Source organism: Python bivittatus, unplaced genomic scaffold, assembly GCF_059951505.1.
Source record: "Python bivittatus isolate LINGU-HERP-01145 unplaced genomic scaffold, Pbiv_v1 ctg000790_np1212, whole genome shotgun sequence".
Lineage (NCBI taxonomy): Eukaryota > Metazoa > Chordata > Lepidosauria > Squamata > Pythonidae > Python > Python bivittatus.
The window spans coordinates 5,024,771-5,043,964 of NW_028277110.1; the positions used below are offsets into that span (position 1 = coordinate 5,024,771).

At 43.1% G+C, this 19,194-nt stretch overlaps 1 protein-coding gene across 2 annotated transcripts in view; it reads left to right on the forward strand.

The window, feature by feature from the left end:
* The window catches only part of SLC16A2 (solute carrier family 16 member 2), a 91,163-nt gene extending 75,407 nt beyond the window's left edge, over positions 1-15,756 (forward strand). Inside the window, exons 6-7 of one of the 2 annotated variants that reach the window (XR_015793594.1) lie at positions 2,510-9,756; positions 9,874-15,756. Coding sequence is in view for 1 of the 2 variants with exons in the window: in XM_088129177.1 (XP_087985303.1) it covers positions 2,510-2,730 (221 nt within the window). In the remaining variant the exon portion in view is untranslated. Of the gene's footprint in view, positions 1-2,509; positions 9,804-9,873 lie in introns of those variants that run through there. The other variant, XM_088129177.1, reaches the window with a different exon arrangement.
* The last annotated feature ends 3,438 nt before the right edge of the window (positions 15,757-19,194 follow it).

Below are 19,194 nucleotides of genomic sequence, written 5' to 3' on the forward strand. Positions count from 1 at the left end.
GGAGGAGGACTTCAGTTAGCTGTTTCCAATGTGTCTAATACGTCCTTATCCAGGTGAGGTATGAACAGTTGGTAGGGGAGGGACAACCTCATAGTAGGCCCTCACCTTTAACCCAGGATTTATATGTTCCTTGACTTGGCCAGGAATCAGTAGCTCAACTATCATTGCACGAATTATAATTAATGTCCTAAACCACAGTTTAAACAGCCAAATATGTATTAGATGAATAAACCATAGTGTACTGTGGCTTATCTATTTCAGGTTTCCATCTGTCTGGATAGGATGGCTCCTGAAAGCCAAACAATAACCGTGGTTGGTTTATTTGGATTATCACTATGCAAACCGTGGTTGTCAGCATACTGTAATTTCTGATATTAATTTGCTAGCTAACTGTCACTCCAGCTGCCCTGTCAGTCGTAGGCAGATTTCCTCAGCCACAGTCTAGTGTGATATCCAAATTGAGCTAATACCGAAATACTCTCTTCTAAATCCCCCTCCTCCAGATATATCAGGTTTGTTCTCAGGGATTTCTCCATACTGGAGGAGACTGACGACATGCTATGGGCTGACAGACCCACTTTGCAGACTCTTACTTGCAAGAAGAAGAGGGTGATGGGGTCTGGGTGCTCCTTTTCGCTTTGAAATTCATTCTTTCTTTCTTTCTTTCCCCAGTGATCTTTCATGGGGGGCTGTACTTGAAAAAAATGGTAGGAGAGGCCAGAAGAAAACTTAATTCAATTGCATTTTCATTTGTATTTAATTTAAATTAGTTATTATCAAAGTTTTCCTTCTCTTCCATTAAACATTTCAACTGTTCAAAGTCTCAGGGAGTGGCACCCAAAACATTTTGGAGTTGTCTGCAGCTGGGTCTGCAGATTGTACATATCTGATTTAGATAATGTTTGTAAATTCCTTTTGAATTCTCAAAAATCCTCATGTGATTACTAGTTTTTATATTGTTAGCAAAATGTCTAAAGGAGGGGTTAAAATGCATCATCTCACTAGCTAACAAAAGTATTTGTTAACTAAATCTTCATCTTTCAGGCTAACACTAACCTCCATCAAATTATTTGTGCTTCAGCTTGTATAAGAAAAATCTCTAAAACAGTGTAGTGGGGTTCATAAGCAATAATAAGTAATATATGTTGGCCATTTGTCAAGGCTGGCTGAATTATAACAGTGTTTGAAAACATACTTTTTAATTTGGCAACTATCAGCAGCCCCTGATTATTATCCCGCTTAGGAAATAACCAAATGTTCCTCAATAAAGCCCATTTTCCCAGATTAAAAAGATCTAAAGATTTGCACAAGAAACGGTGCAGCTGTTCCTGATGGCAAGACCTTGGCCAATTTTACTCCTTCTTCTGGGAACACATTTGTGCCTTTTAAAAACAAGAGTGCCGCCCCCCACCAACCCAGTCATCTGAATTTGGAATAAGTAACATTTAGCAAGTAATTTTTATTAAAACCCATTAAAAGCAAAACTGAAAGGCTTTCCATTTGAATTCAAGGCTCAAAGGCAAATTTTACAGCTCGATGCTATAAATAATAACAGAAATTTCATTTAGTTCAGGCTGCCTCCTATTAAAATGAGAGCAGTGCTTTGCAAAGGGCTCAGAGTTAAGGAACTAACGGCAACCAGTTGTCACCATCCATCAGACTTTATATCAGAACCAGCAATAATTCTCCTTTCTCCAGAAACATGACCTCTCAATCAGGGACTAACTGTAGAAGCTTCAAAGACACAGCCTGGCTAGATAAGTAGCTTTTATTGTAAATTAATAGAAGTCATAACAACCTATTGTAGAACATAGAAATCAAGCCCTCTATGTATATGTGTGTTAGATCCAGGATTTAAATCCTAGGCTTCTTTCTTCCACCTTTCTGAATCAATGGATTTTTAGCTGTTCTTTTCATAGCCTTAAAGGTTGACATCAGTTATGTCTGGACTTAGTTCCCATCTTGCATCTTCAGCCCTTACAAGAAGAATGGGGAAGTCTTAAGAGCAGAGCCATTTAGCTGTGAAGACCAGAAAACAGCTCTTTGAGGGATCATGAAATGCTGCTTGATACATTTTAGCTCAGCCTTTCCTATGTGTGGGACTACAGTTTTCATCCATCAGCCAGCTTAGCCAGTGGATGTGTTGTCTGATCATGAGGATTGTTGTAGTCCAACAGCACAGGTCAGAAATCAAAAGGGTGGAAAGAGCTGCTCTGACAAATTAAGGTCAAAAGGTTCTTTTTTTATCTGGCTGACATCCTTTTAGCTTGGTTCTTGGGGCTGAGAGCTGACATGTAGACAGAATCCTGGTTTCTCAGGTTATCAGTTCAAAGTTTAAATCCAGACATAGTTATCTGAGTCCAGAATTCTCTTTCTTCTCCCTCTGTCTCTTTATTCTTGGGCATAAAAAAAGGTAGTGTTGCTAAGATCCTATAAACTAAGGGCAGACAGCCCCCAGATGACTTTCACTTGTTATTATATGTTCTATGCTTTTCTTCTTCTTTTTTAGGACTTCTCCGTGACCATTTTGGGAATTACCAGCTTGCCTTCTACTTTGCTGGAGTTCCTCCAATAATTGGAGGCCTCATTCTTGCATTTGTTCCCTTCATCCATCAGTGTCAGCTCAAGAAGAAACGACTGGATTCGGGGAAAGACAAGATGTTGGTTTCAGAGATGGTCATGAATGGAGAGCTCCTCCCAGGTTCTCCAGCCACAGAGGCATACATCTAAAGCTACGTTGTAAACTCTGTCACCAGCAGCGTTTTCTGATCCCTGTCTGAGCCGAGATCTTTTGAAAGAGGAACTTAGCCTCTTCAGTGATAGCAGAAAATCATCCTGTTGGTAAACTAAAGACAATCCTGATCAAATACGTGGCTTTCAAGTTGATTTTGAGTTTGCTTTGCCTTTTTCCTACCGAAGACATTCTAATTGTTCTCTCATTTATTTCCCTGCTGTGACTTTTTTCTAGTTGGCACATTAGTAGATTATGCATAGATGACTGTGATAACATTTTAATAGATTGTGTTGGACCAATCCCTCTCTCCTTCCCACCAAAATGGATTCTGTAGCCATACTTAGTTATTTTGCTGACAATGAGTTTAAATCCACTGGAAACTCCATTAGAAGTTCATTGTGAAGCCGCCAAATTCTCAGAAGTAGATTAGTATCTACTCATGGAGACAGAAGGACAATAGTTGAATGGGTGGGTTCTGAATCATTTTCTGAGAAGTTTTCACTAGCAAGTTCAACCTTTCCTTCCTGATCCCCTGAAATCTGTCCGTGAACATGTCATTAGGCATTATGGGTTTTCTTTCTTCCAGTTCCATTGGGTTGTGAATTGTTTGATTTTTTTTTTTTTTGCATATTAAATGTATCTCAAAGGGAAGAATAATTCCTCATTTCTGGCTCCAGTTGAGGGAGCCTATTGGAAATACTGATCTCTTTGAGTCCTGAAAGATGCATCTTGGAGTCTCTCTGACTTCTTTAATTTGGGGGAATTCCATTGCAGGACTTGCTTGATCTCCCACTGTAATTGTTTCAAGAGAGGTAGCTGGAAGGGGAAAAACAGGACTGTTTATGTAGCTCCATATTTCAAGGTGACTTGTAAATCATCCTTTGAATATGGACGTCCTCTTAGGACAATCTGTGTTACTAGTAAGGGTGTCTTGGCTCTTCTGGCATTGAACTGGAGTGGCAAATGGGCATTTATCTAAGACCATCTTTGCATAAGCACAGGATGTTCCTTCATATAAAAGACTCTACAGCCCTTGTGTAGAATCCAGTGTCAGGAGATGAAGAAGCAAAGCGATAGGTTCAGGTTGGGAGGCTGATCCCTGGAGACCATACGGCTCTATGTGGACATACTGTATGTATCCATTAAGCCTGGAGCTCCATGGATCTAAGGTGATCTCACCCAGGAAGAAGGACGGACTTTAGCAGTGATCTCCTGGAAAGAGGATTGAGTTCTTCTCTTCATAGGAACTGGCTTGCAGATTACAGAAGCAACAGAAAGCTACAGGAGATATTTTCCCAAAGAAAAAAGAAATTGTTTTAGCCCAAATGAGCACTTGCTTTGAATCCCACGTAGACGTTTTCCTGTTTGCCCATCTGTCCTTGGCATTTAAGGTTAGGGTCACCCATCTTTTGGGAAAGGTATATTTCTCCCTCCAAAATTCTGTATACTGATGGCAGATTGTGACCAAGGTTGTAACCCTGTACAAGGAGAAGCAGGGGCCCCAGGGTTTCTCAGATGTGCAAACGTCAAAACCCTTTTTTCATTGTCTGAAATCATCTCGCTCAAGCTGAGCCAGCAAACTTTCGTCTGGAATCTGGAGGGACCCACTCTGGGTCTGTGCGGCGTTTGTTGTGGGTTAACCTTTTTAACGAAAGCACTTTGGTTTTCTCCTTTGGGAAAAAGCCACTGTCCGGATTGCGTGGCAGCTTTTCCAACTGTTTCTGCAGAAGCAGGGCAAGTTCATCGGCCAGCGATAGCAAGGGCTAGGCTGGCACCCACAAATCAGGCAGCCGTTAAGGGCACACGGTGCAGGACGCGTTTCATCTCTGCAGACGAACTGGCAACTGTGCATTTGGACAAGATTGCGGTTCTGGGTGGGCAGGTTAAGCTCCACGCTCACTGCACCCTAAAGAGAGCATCCGTTCGCGCTCTCTCCCTCTCTGTCTCCCTGCAGTGGCAGTTGGTATCATTAAATGCTACTGGTCTGGTAGCATTTTCAGTCCTGCTTGAACAGAGTTCAACAGGACCTAGGTTAGTTACAGCTCTTTGTCCCGTAGATGTCACTAGGTTTACTTCCACTACAATGAACTCTGTTTCGAGTCCCCCTACAGAACTACATTTGCTGCAATTTTAATTTTATCCTATGTCTCCAAAAGCAGAATTTTGGCTCACATAAAATCCCACCAGCCCACTGTTCTTATCCTCAACCCACACACCGGAGTGGAGCCGTCCTACAAGTCCAGGGCCTCACAGCGTGTCAGTTTGGATCTACTGATCTTCACCCAATGCCCATTTTTCTGCCCAGATTTTGAAGGTGGAATCACAACAAAGCCAACATTCAGAACTTTGCTTCTATGGCAGATTTCTTCTCATCCATAAAGCCTGCTATATCAAATAACTAGAAATCTGTCCCTTGGCCATCATCATTCCACCCCTGGTCTGCTGCCAAAAAAGAGATCATCATTGCCAAGAATTTCTGCATCCAATCTTGAAACAATCAGGTGTTGCTAAACAATTGAAACAACCTGGCTGCTCCACATCACACCAAACCTTCAAGAAAACGGCTTGGAGAAGGCCTTTTCTCTCTTCTATCAGTTTCAAATGTTCCCAGTTTCAGAGACAAACTGGGAACTTTTGAAACTGATCGTTTATTGAATAAGTCTCCAGTCCACTTGATAGCATATTTGAAATGGTCTGGAGACTTATTCAATAAACTAACGAATAAATCATCTTCACTATTCGATAAGTCAGTTTCCAAGATGAAGAAACAGCGGGGGAAAAATGGAAGGAATTTTGAGGCAGCAAGTTGTAAACGAGTAAAATAATTAAAAGTCATTCATTGCAAATTTACTGAAATAGGTAGCTCTCCCCCTCCCCCCACCCCCGAGATATTGAACCTCCCAGAATACTCCCAGAATTCCCAGCCACCATGACTGTTGGGAATTCTATTCCCCAATATACATATCTGTAAGGAGCCAATTTACAGAATACAGTCATTGGAACCCCACTATAAAGTTTTTGTGTTTGGGGAACCCCACTAAGTCTGCAATGCTGAAGAACGGATGAGTCTTAGAGTGACATGTGGCTGGAACTAAAGCAATCTGAAACACTTTTGTCTTAGAGGAGAATAGCATAATAAATAGCGTAAACAGTGTCAAACCTTAGATTTTGTGGCAGTCATACAGCGTATTGGGGAGGACATCAGGAAGTGGTTAGCTGAAAGGTTAAACTTGGTAAAGCATAAAATTGCTTTTTGGTCCTGCAGTGACATTCATCTTCAGCAGACAGCTTGTTGCTGCAAACATCAACTCTTTTGGGCTGGGTTGTGTGTAATCCTGTAAACCATTTTTCTTAAATAATGCCAAAATGGTTTCCATAAAATCCTTGGGTGTGTTTTCAGAGACACTTGCAGTTTTTTCCAGGTCATGTTGGAATTACAGCCCCCATTATTCCCACCCACCGTGGGAACTGTAGTCCAACACTGCAGTTCCTCAACACAAGTGGAGTTGGGGAAGGCAATGGGAGAAGATGGGCAGTCGAGCAAGAACAGCAGTCCAAAAATGGCCAAAGTTGAAATCTGTCTGGACATGGCTGGTCCCTCTAAGAAGGTCTACTACCAAGTGCCAATTTGTATTCCCCCCCCCCCCACATTATCCCTAGCTAATTGTTATGCCACTTTGCACACAAGGTGACACTTCTGTAAATCAATATATATATATTAGACAATCAATTTGGCACCTTGGAGAGAAGGCTTTAAAACTTTTGTTTCTAACAGAACCCGTGATTTGTTGTCCCTCCATGCCCAGACATGGGGTCCTTCCCCCAAGAACACCCCACTGGCCTGGGAAGAGCTCACAAATGCTGGTGTGGGGCTCCCTTCCTCCCCTCAAGCAAAATTGGGAGGAGAGGCTGTCATTTCCACTCCCTGCTCATGGGCTTCAGGGAAATGTTGCTGTCCTCGTTGGAAACAGGATACTGGAATCAGTGCCCCCTGAGCTAACAGGCTATTCTTGGCACAATACGTAGGAATCATACCAGGATTGTACTTGGGTCTCCCAGATGGTTGGAGGATTGGCCTGCTGCCCAGCAGAAGTGGCATTCTTCATTTCCAAAGCTGTTTTTAAAAAAGGCATAAATCAGAAAAAACAACACCAACACCCAGTGGGCATGTATGCCAAGGGCTGCAGATGAAGAAACTGACTTTAGTTCCTGTTAGAGGGGAAGGGCCACGTGGAGCTGTGTGGAGGCACTTTCAGTTGGCGAAGGAAAGTCTTCTCTTCAGGGCCTCAAGAGAAGCCACGAGGAGAAACAGATCATCTAATGCATAACATGAACCCAGATTGGCACCAAGGTCCAAGTTGATGGAGGCTTCTTTCCTGGTTTGCTTCTCATTTCCCAGTTTTCCAAATCATTCCTGAGATGCAGATTTACTGGTGTTTAGCCTTATTCAGGGTCTGTGTTCTTCACTGCCATCCATCACCAGAACCGCTGATGCTCAACAGGCTGAAAAACAGTTTGGTTCCCCCCTCCCCATGTCCCTTGGCTACCCAGACTTTGAATTGGGGTTTCCTTGGATTTTAATGCATCCTACATGCCTGTATAGCAAGAACAACATTAAAACCAGCCCCATGGTGCAATCCATAATAGGTGGAGAACCTCTGCACAAATCGTTTATTTCTAACCCATCCTTCAAACATCTTTTATGAGAATGTTTGTATGTTTGTTTTCCCCAATCTAGTAGTCTTCAGCTGTTTTAAGATTTCTGCACCCAGAATTCCCAGACCTCCTGGGCAGTTGCCATGCCAGCTGAGAATGCTGGGACTTGTAGTCCAATGCCGCCCTGAAGGCCTGGGTGCAGGAAAGCTGCATTAGGTTTTCTCAAATATTTAAATTTTTAAGTAATAGAATTGTTATACAAATCCACAAAATAATTAGTTCATTCACCTGCATACCCTTTTAATTGGTATTAATGCTTTATTGTTCTTTAGTTGCTTTGATTCTTTACTGATATTAGCCAGTTCGGCGTTCTCTGTGCAAAATCAGAAAACAGATGTTTATAAAAGTGGGATATAAACGTTTTTATATAAAAAAATTTAAATCAAAGACTAATGGGACTAGATTAAAATTGCAGTAATGTGAGCTTTTTTGTAATATTTGTACTTTGGAGAAATATATAACAGAATCTATTTAAAAGTAAGGAAAACATGTTTTTAAAAACTCCGTGACTGTTGGCTTTTCTGACACCATGCTGGAGGCCAGTGAAAATTCCAGTAACTGACTGTCTACAAGCTGTTGCTAGACCCTATTCAGAAATTACCCTAGGGAAAGGTAACAGGTAATGTCATCAGCTAAAACCAGGCCTCAGTGAGAACAGAGAGGGTTAGTTGAGGACTAACCCCATTTTCTCTGGTCAACTGCGTCACATGAGCAAGGGAAATGTTAATCTCCCACACCACTGGCAAAAGTTGGATTGCCTTAGCAACTCTTTCTCTTTTTACTTTCCATGTAATTCCCTATGGCTGTATAAAGGAAGGGAAAAATGGAGCAGGGTGGATAACCACCATCGCAACCCTGCCTAGACTGAGGCTGATCCCAGTTGGGCCACCATGGAAGTGACAACCTCCCAGCTCCCTTGGTGGTGGCTGGGACCACAGCAGAGATGGCTGCTCCTCATTTCAGTGAGGGATCTGTGACCATGTGCTGTGAGCTCATGAGAGTTAAGTGTAATTGGGAAGAACAGCTGGGTCAGTCCTGCCATACCCTATAGTATAAGCTAAATATGGGTCATCAGATAAAGGGTGGTGCATTTTCATATCTCCCAAAGAACCACTGGCGGGAGTTTTAACCATTCGTCTCTTCTGTGGATTCATCCCAGCTCCATCCCTCCTGAAGCTGCTGTAAAGCCCAGGAGGAAAGCACACAGTTAGAACTTTATCTCAGGACTTGGGGGCTGGAGAAGGCAACCTTCAATGGACCAAACAGGATGGATTCAATCTCTCCCGCCATGTGCCACAGTCCGCAGTTTAACCACAATGAGTCTGGCATTGTGGAGCATCATTCCTTCCCCAGTTTGGGCATTAGAGTTAGAGATAATCCAGATTTGGGAGTATTTGGATTCCTTATGGAGCAAGACAGTATAGAATAACCCCGCCACATGGATGAACTTTCTTTTGATGCCTCCAGTTTTTTCTCCATGGATATTCACTGTATCCCAGCAGCAGAACCATGCTATTTCTACATCTCTAGGTTGTACCCTTTAATGCTGTTATTTTACAGCCTTGTACGCCTGCAGAGTATAAAACATACATTGGAAATATCTGTACCATCTGTTGCTTTACAACTTCTCAACAACCCACTTACTCCAGATTTTGGTTTAAAAAAAAAAAAACTCTGCAGGTTCTAAGATATAGCCATGAAACTTGAGTTTGTTGAATAAACTACAGTTGATTACATTCAGACATTGTAAGGCCTAAGGTAGAAGAGGCAAGCTTTTCCAGGCTGCAGGCTACTTTTCCCCTTTTTGTCTTTGCTGAAGGCAACAGGAGGTTTTGCCAGTGATGTCACAATTTCTTGGCCTGTTTTTGGAAGAGGAGAGGCAGACTGGAAGCTTTGAGGCTTGAAGAAGCCCAAAGGATTCATTTTGACCCTTAAAACTTTCCAGACAGGAAAGTGTATTTTATTATTTTTTATTTTCAGATTGTATAAGGCCACCCAGCTCTACAACAACCTTGGGTGGCGTTCAATAATACAATATCATTAAAATAAATCACCCCAACACCACAAGAGACACAACCATGAAAGACAATCAGATAGGCAGGACCTGCCACCCACTCTAACCCAAGGCCTAAGTTTTCAAAGCTCTTCTGAACATGGACTTGGTGGGAGTCAGACATATCTCGGGCAGGATGGAGTTCCAGCCTATAATGAGAGTCACTTCTGTGAGATGGGTGGTATCTAAATTAATTAATTAAATAAATAAATAAATAAATAAATAAATAAGTGCCTTAAGCCTCTACAACAATGTTTCTCAACCTTGGCCACTTTAAGATGTGTGGACTTCAACTCCCAGAATTCCCCAGCCAGCCATGCTGGCTAGGGAATTCTGGGAGTTGAAGTCCACACATCTTAAAGTGGCCAAGGTTGAGACACACTGCTCTACAAAGTGGCTTTTGCCCTTTAAAATCTCCCAAAGTGTCCCATCAGACATAAAAAGAGGTCAAACAATCCAGCCTTGCCCTTTGGGGTCATGTATGGGTTGTAAGTTGGCCATTCCTGCTGTAACGCTTGGGGTGCACCTGTTAAGCCAAGATACAGAAAGCAAAACCTCATCATAGGCTAATAGGGAGGTTTAGCTACTGTGTTTTCCCTCCCCAGTTCATCCACCCCGGGGGTGAAATGCCAAATCTCAAAATTCATCTGCAGGAGAAGCCCTTCTGATCCAGTTGTCTCCTAGAGGAGAAATTAGACCGGCATGATCTCAGCACGTTCCATGTAACCTGATTGCATTCTTACCCATTCAAGTTGGGTGACACCCTGCATTTTTTTTTAAAGAACGCTTCAGTTTTCTTTGTGGCTCTTTTTCCCAGAGATGTTCTTTCTAAAGCTTTTTCCTTTCTCTTTTGGGCAATGTCTCTGCTTCCCAAGACAATCGTATGTAACAGATGTTAAATGTAATTGCTCTAACTCTTCATGTTATGATAAAATAATGCCTTTTTTTTCCTTTTTGTATAGTTGGTTTTCCTTCTGGGTAAATCAAGGGTGAGCAACCAGGGGCCTGGCAGTAGTTGTGGCCCTCAGAGCCACCTGTGGCCACAGTTGCTCAAAATCGGTGGCATGGTTCCCTGTCATTTTGAGGTGGGAAATCAGCATTGGCCAAGGAGGTTTTAAAAAGTCAACATGGCAGCCACCTCCAAGCCTCACCTTTTCCTACATGTGTTCCATGCACAGTACATGTAAAACGGATCCGAGTTTTGATCACGATCCTCATCTTTGGTCACCCACCCTTCGGATGCCCCTGGTAAGAAGCCAGTGTTGTAACTCATAAAATATACCTAACATGGCTTCATTAAACAAAACCACCATGGCCATCACCCACATGTACTATGGTTTCTGAACTCAGATAATATTGAATACTGGACTGCCAAAAGGGTTGCTCTCCCTTGAGGTAGAGGCGATGAAAGAAAAAAATGTTGTTTTATAGATGTGAGAATTTTGATCTTTCATGACAACTGGTTCAGATTACATTTCTGTGGTAAGAATTCTAGCCTTGGTTGACTTTGAAATAATTGCTTACCTCCTCTTCCAACCTAACTTCTCCATGTTCAAGAGCCGAAAAAATACTTTGGCAGAAAGGCACATTCAGGTATTTGGAATATATCACTTTTGAACAGAGGGTCCCGTTAAGAAAGCCATGTGTGCTTCTAATAAAACGGTTCCCAAGGTTTGATCCAAGGGATCTTGGATAGCCTGCAGGAATTCAGGCGCAGAGACTCATGAGATTTTGCCATTTGATGGGATTTTGGCCAAATAATTTTTATGTCATTTTGGAGTCCTGTAGATGCCAGCAGAAAAAAATGCATATACCGTTGTTCCTACGGGTGGCATATGTAGTAGAAAAGGTTTTGATTATGTTGCAGCGTTCCATATGAAGGAATAGTTTGGGAACCTCTGTTCCAGTAGAATGAATTCAAGAAGTCCAAAGGAGTCCTTGGTTAGCTGTCATAATTGTGCAAATTGATGTAATGCACTAACCCCATTTACTGGGGTTGCATAACAAAGAAAGCCGTGGGGATTGGAGGCCACAGTTCAACATCCCAACCTTCAAGGAAGTCCAGTTGATCTGCTAACATTCCCAAAACGGCTGGGAGAGAAATATTTTAGCCTGTTGTTTTCAGCTTCTTCAGGAGTTAGGGAACGGGACAGTTTTGCTCCACAGGCTTCCTACTCCATTCCCCATGTTTTGGCTTTCAAAGATTGGGAAATGTGGATATTTGGCCACTTGTTGTTAGCACGATGTCTGCATGTAGGGGGCTGCAGATGAAGAGCTGGTGGGTGTATGGTGAGGCCTTTGGGTGGCAGGTTATCTCTGCACTAAGCCAAAACCAAACCATAGTATCTGTGAGTGTAGTATGTGACTCCAGCATTGGGTGTGCAACCTAATTAACACCGCAGCCGAATCTTTGCTGTGTCCTTCGCTGCCCTTGCATTTGAAATGCATGTATCCTGTTACAGCCCCACTTCCAGAACAGACCTCCTTAGGTTTCTCCTCTTCCCTGAAGAAGGACCCACCTCAATCTGGGAATTTCTCCTTTTGTTTAGAGCAGGAGGCAATTAACAGGCCAGGGCTGGGGAGCACAAGGATATGGAGAAGTCAGCAGGCCCTTCTGGGGCTCTCTTGGACCTTTTCTCTACCAGTCATGGCTGGATTTTGCCATTTGACCCCAGGAAGTGGAGAAACCAAGCCAGGCGTCCCATTTGGAGATCCGATGTCCTCAAGCGAAGCTTTTAGTGAAAGCTCTTCAGATTTCACAGTCTTGGTGTGGAACACTGTCTCGTGACTCCCCCACGCTAAAAATGCCTGTTGCTTTGGGAATGCACTGAACAGTTCATCATACTCTAAGCTGCAGATTGCTTTTCAAAAGTTTCCATCCAACTCATAGGCAACATAATTGGGTGGGTGACTGATCTAGAGGAAATAGGTGATCTTCTCTAACCATTTATCATGGGGAGGTTTCCCCTTAAGTGGAAGGAGCCCTACTGTTGGAAAAAGCCCCCTTGGAAGAGTTCCCTCAGAGGCATCCACAGGGGGTGGATAAAAAAAATGAAGATGGCCACCGTAGCTATCAAAACCTCATCTCTCTCTTTTTTTTTAATGCATTGCATGTAAAAAAGGGTGGGACTTTGATGATGTGGTCACAGCCAACATCTTCACTTTTTTTACTCCCCCCTCCCCATGGACACTCCTGTAATGGAGTGGAAGCCTGGCAAGCAGGGGGATCTGCAGCCTCTAGAGAAAGGGTTCTACCATGCAAGAACCTTCATAGAACAGAACAAACACTTTGGTCACCTTGTCACCAAGAAGAAGCTTCTCCACCCATGAAGATTTCACTGAAATTCTCTTCTCCTGTGTGAGAAAAAAAATTGAGCACAACCTCTTTCATCAAACAATGAAACTAGAAGGAGAAGACTGAAGAAGAAACATACTGCCTCCTATCACCATGAATTAAGCATCAGCTTCTGCCTGGAAATATACAACATGAGTGAAGAGCTGAGACAATCTGTCATACTCTGCAGAAAAGATGAGCCTGGCTACCAAAAACACATCATATCCAAAATATGTCTGCAGAAACTAGAATGTGTCCTCTCTCTGCAGATACCCTGGGAAAATGAGCTACTGTGATTATGGCTTAGAATGATGCAAGTTTGCATCCAACGCCCAGATTAAGAAAACAATAATTACAATGAGGCAGTCCCTAAAGCTGCCTGCTTCCTTGGAGATGTTGGTGACCAATTACAATAAGTAGTGAACACTTGCCTGTGCACAAGGCTGCCAGCTCTCAGATCTCAAGTTAATACGAAGATGAGGATATGCTGCATTTCTTCAAAGATTGAAAAATCTATAGTTCCCCCCACTGAATGCTAGGATCAAACATCCCTGTTCTGGGTGGCACAAAAGGGGCTTTGCCATTCGTTTTACGGCAGTGCTGGCAATCTTGTAAGGTAGTCTGATCCAGCCATCAGCCCTGTGATCAGGCATCCATGGGGAAGGGGAGTCAACAAAGTCAAGATGACCCCCTTGGCCATGGGATCAAAGACCTATTTTGACTTTCTGAGCCCCCTCTTCCTCCACGGATGCCCCTGACTATAAATTTGGAACCTAAAAAATAAATAGCAGATTATTCATTTGTCTATAATACTAAGGTGTTTCTTCAATTGGATGTCTTGCAAAAACACATTTTATTGTCTTGACAGTCACATTAAATACACATTAATTATTTTCCGTCGCCATGGTTGCCAACAGCAAGTTATACTTTTTTGCAGGCACGAACCTTGGCAAGTGAATGAGCCCGTCTGCAATAATTGCTGTGAACATTGGCTCAGTGCCAAGGAGAAGGATGCCAGGGGCAGCCAGGTCCTGTGCCCAGATGTCCTGGGTTAATGGAAAGAGATCAGGGATGAACTGTGATGAATGCTGGAAAAGTTCTCCCAGCAAGCTATAAACACCAGTGGTGCCCTTTCACCACATGGCAATATATTTGTGGACACATCAACAGTGCAGATAATGTGAGACGCAGAATACCTTAGCGCAGGGGAATGCAAATTAATGCGGGAGAACTTCCTGCAAACAAAGCCCATTTACAGAAGGGGGAGAAACTTTTGGCCAGTCATGTACCATTTGGTGGTACTCCGAACTAGATGAGGCAGGAAAAAGCTACGTTTAATTGAAAGTTAATTAAATATACTTTGCAGGGGCCCTTTCCATGCATCTGATCATTTCCCCCCCTTATGTCACGTTAAAAAGTACAGAGAGCCCATGTGATATAGTGATTAGAATTGCAGAAAGGCAGTTTCAAGTCTACCATTAGCCATGGAGGTTTAGCAAGTGGTTGTGGGCCAGAAAATCTCAGCCTAGCCTACCTCACTAGGTTGTTCTTATGGGGATAATATGATGGTGAACCTCATGTTAGTGTCTTGAGCTCCTGGAGAAAAGGTGAGATATCAATCTAAGATCATCATCATTTATCTTCAAGCATTCACCTTCCAGCGTGTCATCTGGGGCCTTGAGCTAGGCTCTTCTGCATTATGCAGCTAGAGAAGCAATCAGAGCTCATGGTGGTTGATGGTACACTGATAACAGAATATCAAACAAACTGCTGTTACCACACAAACCTACCTAAACTAAATCTTTATTATCTGTTATAAAAAGGTTCCACCATGAATTCTTCTGGAATTAAATCTAAGCTTTATCCCAGAGCAATCAGTGCTTGAATAAATGTTAGCCCCGGTCAAGGTTTGGCTATATGTTTTCTCCTTCCAAAAAGAAACACAAAGATTTAGGAGAGGGGGGTGCATCTACTTTCTTAAAAAAAATGTTTTAATCCATATAGTCGCACAGCTAATTCAAGAAATGTTGGAGAAGGAAAAAGTCCATTTGCAAAGATTAATGAGTCCTTGGACATTTAGAAAGAATGACAGCCTCATCAGCTCTGTCCAGTCTACCAGACCTTTTCTCAGAGTTTTTAAAAATCTTTTTAAAAAGTGCCAGATTCGAAAGTGCCAGAGGATCAGAGGTCTCCAACCCTCTGTGCTGCTTTGAACATAGCGGTGTGCAGATTCAGCAGCTCCAATGCTCTGCGATCAAAAGAGAGCATTCAGCTCGCATGTGTGCTCACACAAGGGGACAATATAAAGCTAGATAGAGAGAGACTGAGGCTGAAGGTAGTTTTAACAAAAAGGAATGAAGGAAGTCACTTAAGCAAGTCTGGGTTCTTTCCTGAGCACAGAGTTATCTTTTGTGTGTATTCTGCTGAAGGATCTTTTTGAAACCACGCAAGGTTTTGTTTAGCAGAGGCAAATGTGAGATATTATACACAACACAAACAAAGCAGCTTGGGGAGCAGAGGGGACGTCATGTCTCCAGCTGAATCCACAAGAAAACCATAACCATTACTTGTCATTATGCAACTTGTCCAGGAAACGTGGGGAGTTCCTAAACCAAATACTTGGATTTGTTCAGAATTATTGTTTTTAGATCAGTCTGTGCCTGATGAACGTTTCATATAGTTCCTGGGGGGAATTTGCTTGTTTTTGTACTCAGAGGTATTTGTGCTTTCAAAATCAGACTGTCTACTTCAGATGAGTGTAAAGACTGTTGACGTTAAGTAAATTGTGGTGTAGAGTCACTTTGACAAATGTTTCCAAATGTTCCCCCTCCCTTCTGGGTTTCTCTTGTAATGTGGAATAAAGAGAAAGCTGTGTTTCTGTGTTTTGTTTTAATTAAAACAAACAGCAAAACCATGAGATTTGCACAGCAAACTGTGTGATTATCCTTGTTTCATAACTTGGCGCAGTGGGTGGCCAGGGCTTTCAAAAGGAAAAGGAAAAAAGGCTTCTTTAAAAGGTTGCTTTGAAACCTGTCACCTGCCACTGTATTAGCACTGCAACTTCCAGAAACCTCCGTGAGAATTCTGGAACTGGTACATCCAACACATCTTGAACCTGTCAGCTGGGAAAGGCTGGGTTAAGCTGGAGAAATCCTCTGAGCAAAGATGTCCTGACTTGAACCTTTTCCTTTTCTAACAGAGCAGGTAGATGGGTCAGATTCTGTAGATGAAGCATCTCCCAGAGATAGTCCGGCATGAAATTCATTCAAAAGGAACCCGTGAACAGGCTTGGTCTATTGGCCATACCTCCACATCCCCATCCTGGTGGGAGGGAGCTTCAGAAACATCCCAGAAGAACTTGCGCTGTTCATCTGAAGGTATTCTGAGGTCTATTTACAACCAGGAAAACTGATCAAGAGCCAAACCCTGAGACGGAATCCCAGAAAGGGGCCTTTCATGATAGCAGGACAAGGCATTTCTGCATGACCATCCTGGGTACCAGAGGTTTGGTTTTTTTACTAGAAATATCAGCGTATTTCACTCCATGGGAGTTCATAACTGGGGGCTCTAAGAGAGCAGCTGTCCCCTCCTGGAACTGCCCATTCCTACCCGCTGAGCACCCACTGTTTTGGAGATCTCTCCCACCAGGATCGGGACTTTGGGAGGGGATTTGCACCAGTGGCTGATCCCCAGTTCAGATTTTCATGTCAGGCTGCCTCCAAAGGCCTAATTGCAAGACAGTCTATAGGGGAGGGGAGGAGAACAGATCACCCACCAGCAGGGCATTTTCCCCTGCCCAGTTTTCATGCAAAAGAGGGGTGGGCATCATGTAAAATATACATAGGGGCATGACATAATGTAACATCTGTATCTTTCTCTCTCTGTCTCAATCTCTGAGAGATTAAGAGAAGGCAGACTACATATATCATTCTGACAGATTCCATATACAGGTAGTCCCCATTAAGTGACCACGATTGGGACCAGCAACTTAGTCATTAAGCAAAGTGGTTGCTAAGTGAAACTGTGACAGTGCTTACAGCCTTCCTTCAGCTTTCCTTTGCTTTACAGACCTGTGAAGGTCGTCAATGTGAGGATTGGTCACAAGGTTCGTTTTTCATCCCCATCATAACTGCGAACAGTCGCTGCACAAGGCAGTTGCTAAACAAGGACTACTTGTATCCCTTCTTGCCATCACTGAGTTTCAGCACCAGAATATCTCATGAAGCTAATGCACTGTGTATGGTCACCTAAAGGGCAGAGTCCATGAGTTCAATGCCTGGTAGAGGGTATGAGCCCCATAGAAGAAGGTCTGGCTATGTAGTCTGACAACTCCCATTAAGAATGAAAGTGGTTCTGCATTGCCTCCAAGTGGTTAATGTAACTGAAAACACCACACAGGATATATAAAAATAGAGATTCCCTCCCTCTTGGAAGTCATGTAAAACTTCATATGTGGGAGCATGACATAATGTAATATTATCTATCTATCTATCTATCTATCTATCTATCTATCTATCTATCTATCTATCTATCTATCTATCTGAGACCTTAAGGGAAGATGAACTGTATATACTATTCCGATAGTTTTCATGCAAGTGGGTGATGTTCAGAAGCTCTATTGAAGTGATCTACTAAATTAAAAACTCTGTTCATGACTATAGAACAAGCCATCATTTTACTACTCCCCTAATCCTATCCTGCCCTCTGGCTGGAGTTACACTGTCATCTAATCCTGAGCCAGCTGCATTTGGGACATCCAGAAACAATGCAGAGTTACATGTTGACATTGCCAGACACCCAAGTGGTGGCCGTCTGGGGCTCAGAATAGCATAACCAGAAAGCTGGACTCAACTGCAGGGGATAACCTAAATAAAATGTGTGGTGAAAAGTAGTGGGTGCGCCTTAGTATATAGCACACAAAGCTTCAACCTGCAAGCCACCATTTCAAGGGCACCCCAAGGTTACAGATTACATATATTTGCTAGGTTGGGACTTGCTATATTCCTGAGGACCACAACCAAGAGGATGTTCCTCCCCAGACAGGTGGGCCACAGAAGAAACCATCCATCTTTCTCCTATCAATGCCCCCTCCCTGAACATAAAAACATTCTGGGAACGTTTAAAGCATCCTGATTGCAAGACTGTTTTTCTGCCCTGCAAATGAAGGAAGAAAATGTTCTTTTAAAGCAAGCGGCGCTCAGATTTTGCACTGGGATGCTTAATTTCTTCCCAGCACTATCTGAAATCTATTGAGGAACACAGCCATTTGCGAGAGATTGATTTTGTTGACCAGAGAACAGCAACTCCAGCCAAATAATGACTCCTGCCCCCACCGCAGGGAAACGTCTGCGGCTTAAACCCCATCAGCACACAGAGCAGACCTGAAAGCTACAGGACACAGACCACCACTGATCAAGGCAACAGGAAGTCTGTGCGCACCAGCAGATGCTGTTCTTGGAGGGCGGCTGTTTTAGCCTCATAGGGGAGAAGCAGATGTTTCACAGTGTAGGGTTTATATTCCAATCCCTAGCAGTGCAAATTGCAGTTGATGGCAGGGGAGTGCAACTCTTCAGTGGCTAGAATGACACACTCCCCAGGACACACACATATACCCATGGCCAAGGGTGTCAGGTGGCGAGAGGTTGGCTCATTTGTTTTATAGGAGGATTGGTGAGCTCTCTGTCTGTAGACCTGATGCTGGGTGCCAACAGAAGGAAAGGCCAGCGGGCTTGCTCTTCCCCAGAGCCCGGGGCTTGCCAGATACTCCCAATGGAACTGTGGGTCACCTAGGCATCAAATGCGCACAGGGTTTAAGGCAAGTCTTGAATACCCCAAACTCTATACTTGGGTTTGCAGAAATCATTTCATCAGGTTGCTAAGTTGGCTCAATAGATCAAATTATAAAGCATTCCAACAAGCTACATTTGCACAGCCTTTGGAGGGAGGGAGCCTAACCCAGAGTAGCATGTTGTGTGAATGTACCCATTAAGGCTTTAAAAGTTTTAGGAAACATGTGCTAAGAACACAGGTCATGACAAGATCCCCCCCCCCGCCTTTTGCCTCCCCATCTCTATTTAGCTCTGAAATGTGTTTGGCAGAAGGCAAATGAGACAGATAGAAGCATCTGGAATCATATTCGTTGGCTACAGATTTTGTCATTATTACCCATGCTGGGGACTGTTGCATCACTTTTGAATGAAGGTGTGTGCGCACACACACACACACACACCCTTCTTGGTCATCTGGTTGAATAAGAAAACTACAGATGATCAAAGACAAGGTTAAGGAAGAGAAGCTGGGATCCATATTCTGAAACAGCAGATTCCTGCGTCTCGCATTGCAACGACACTTCCAGCT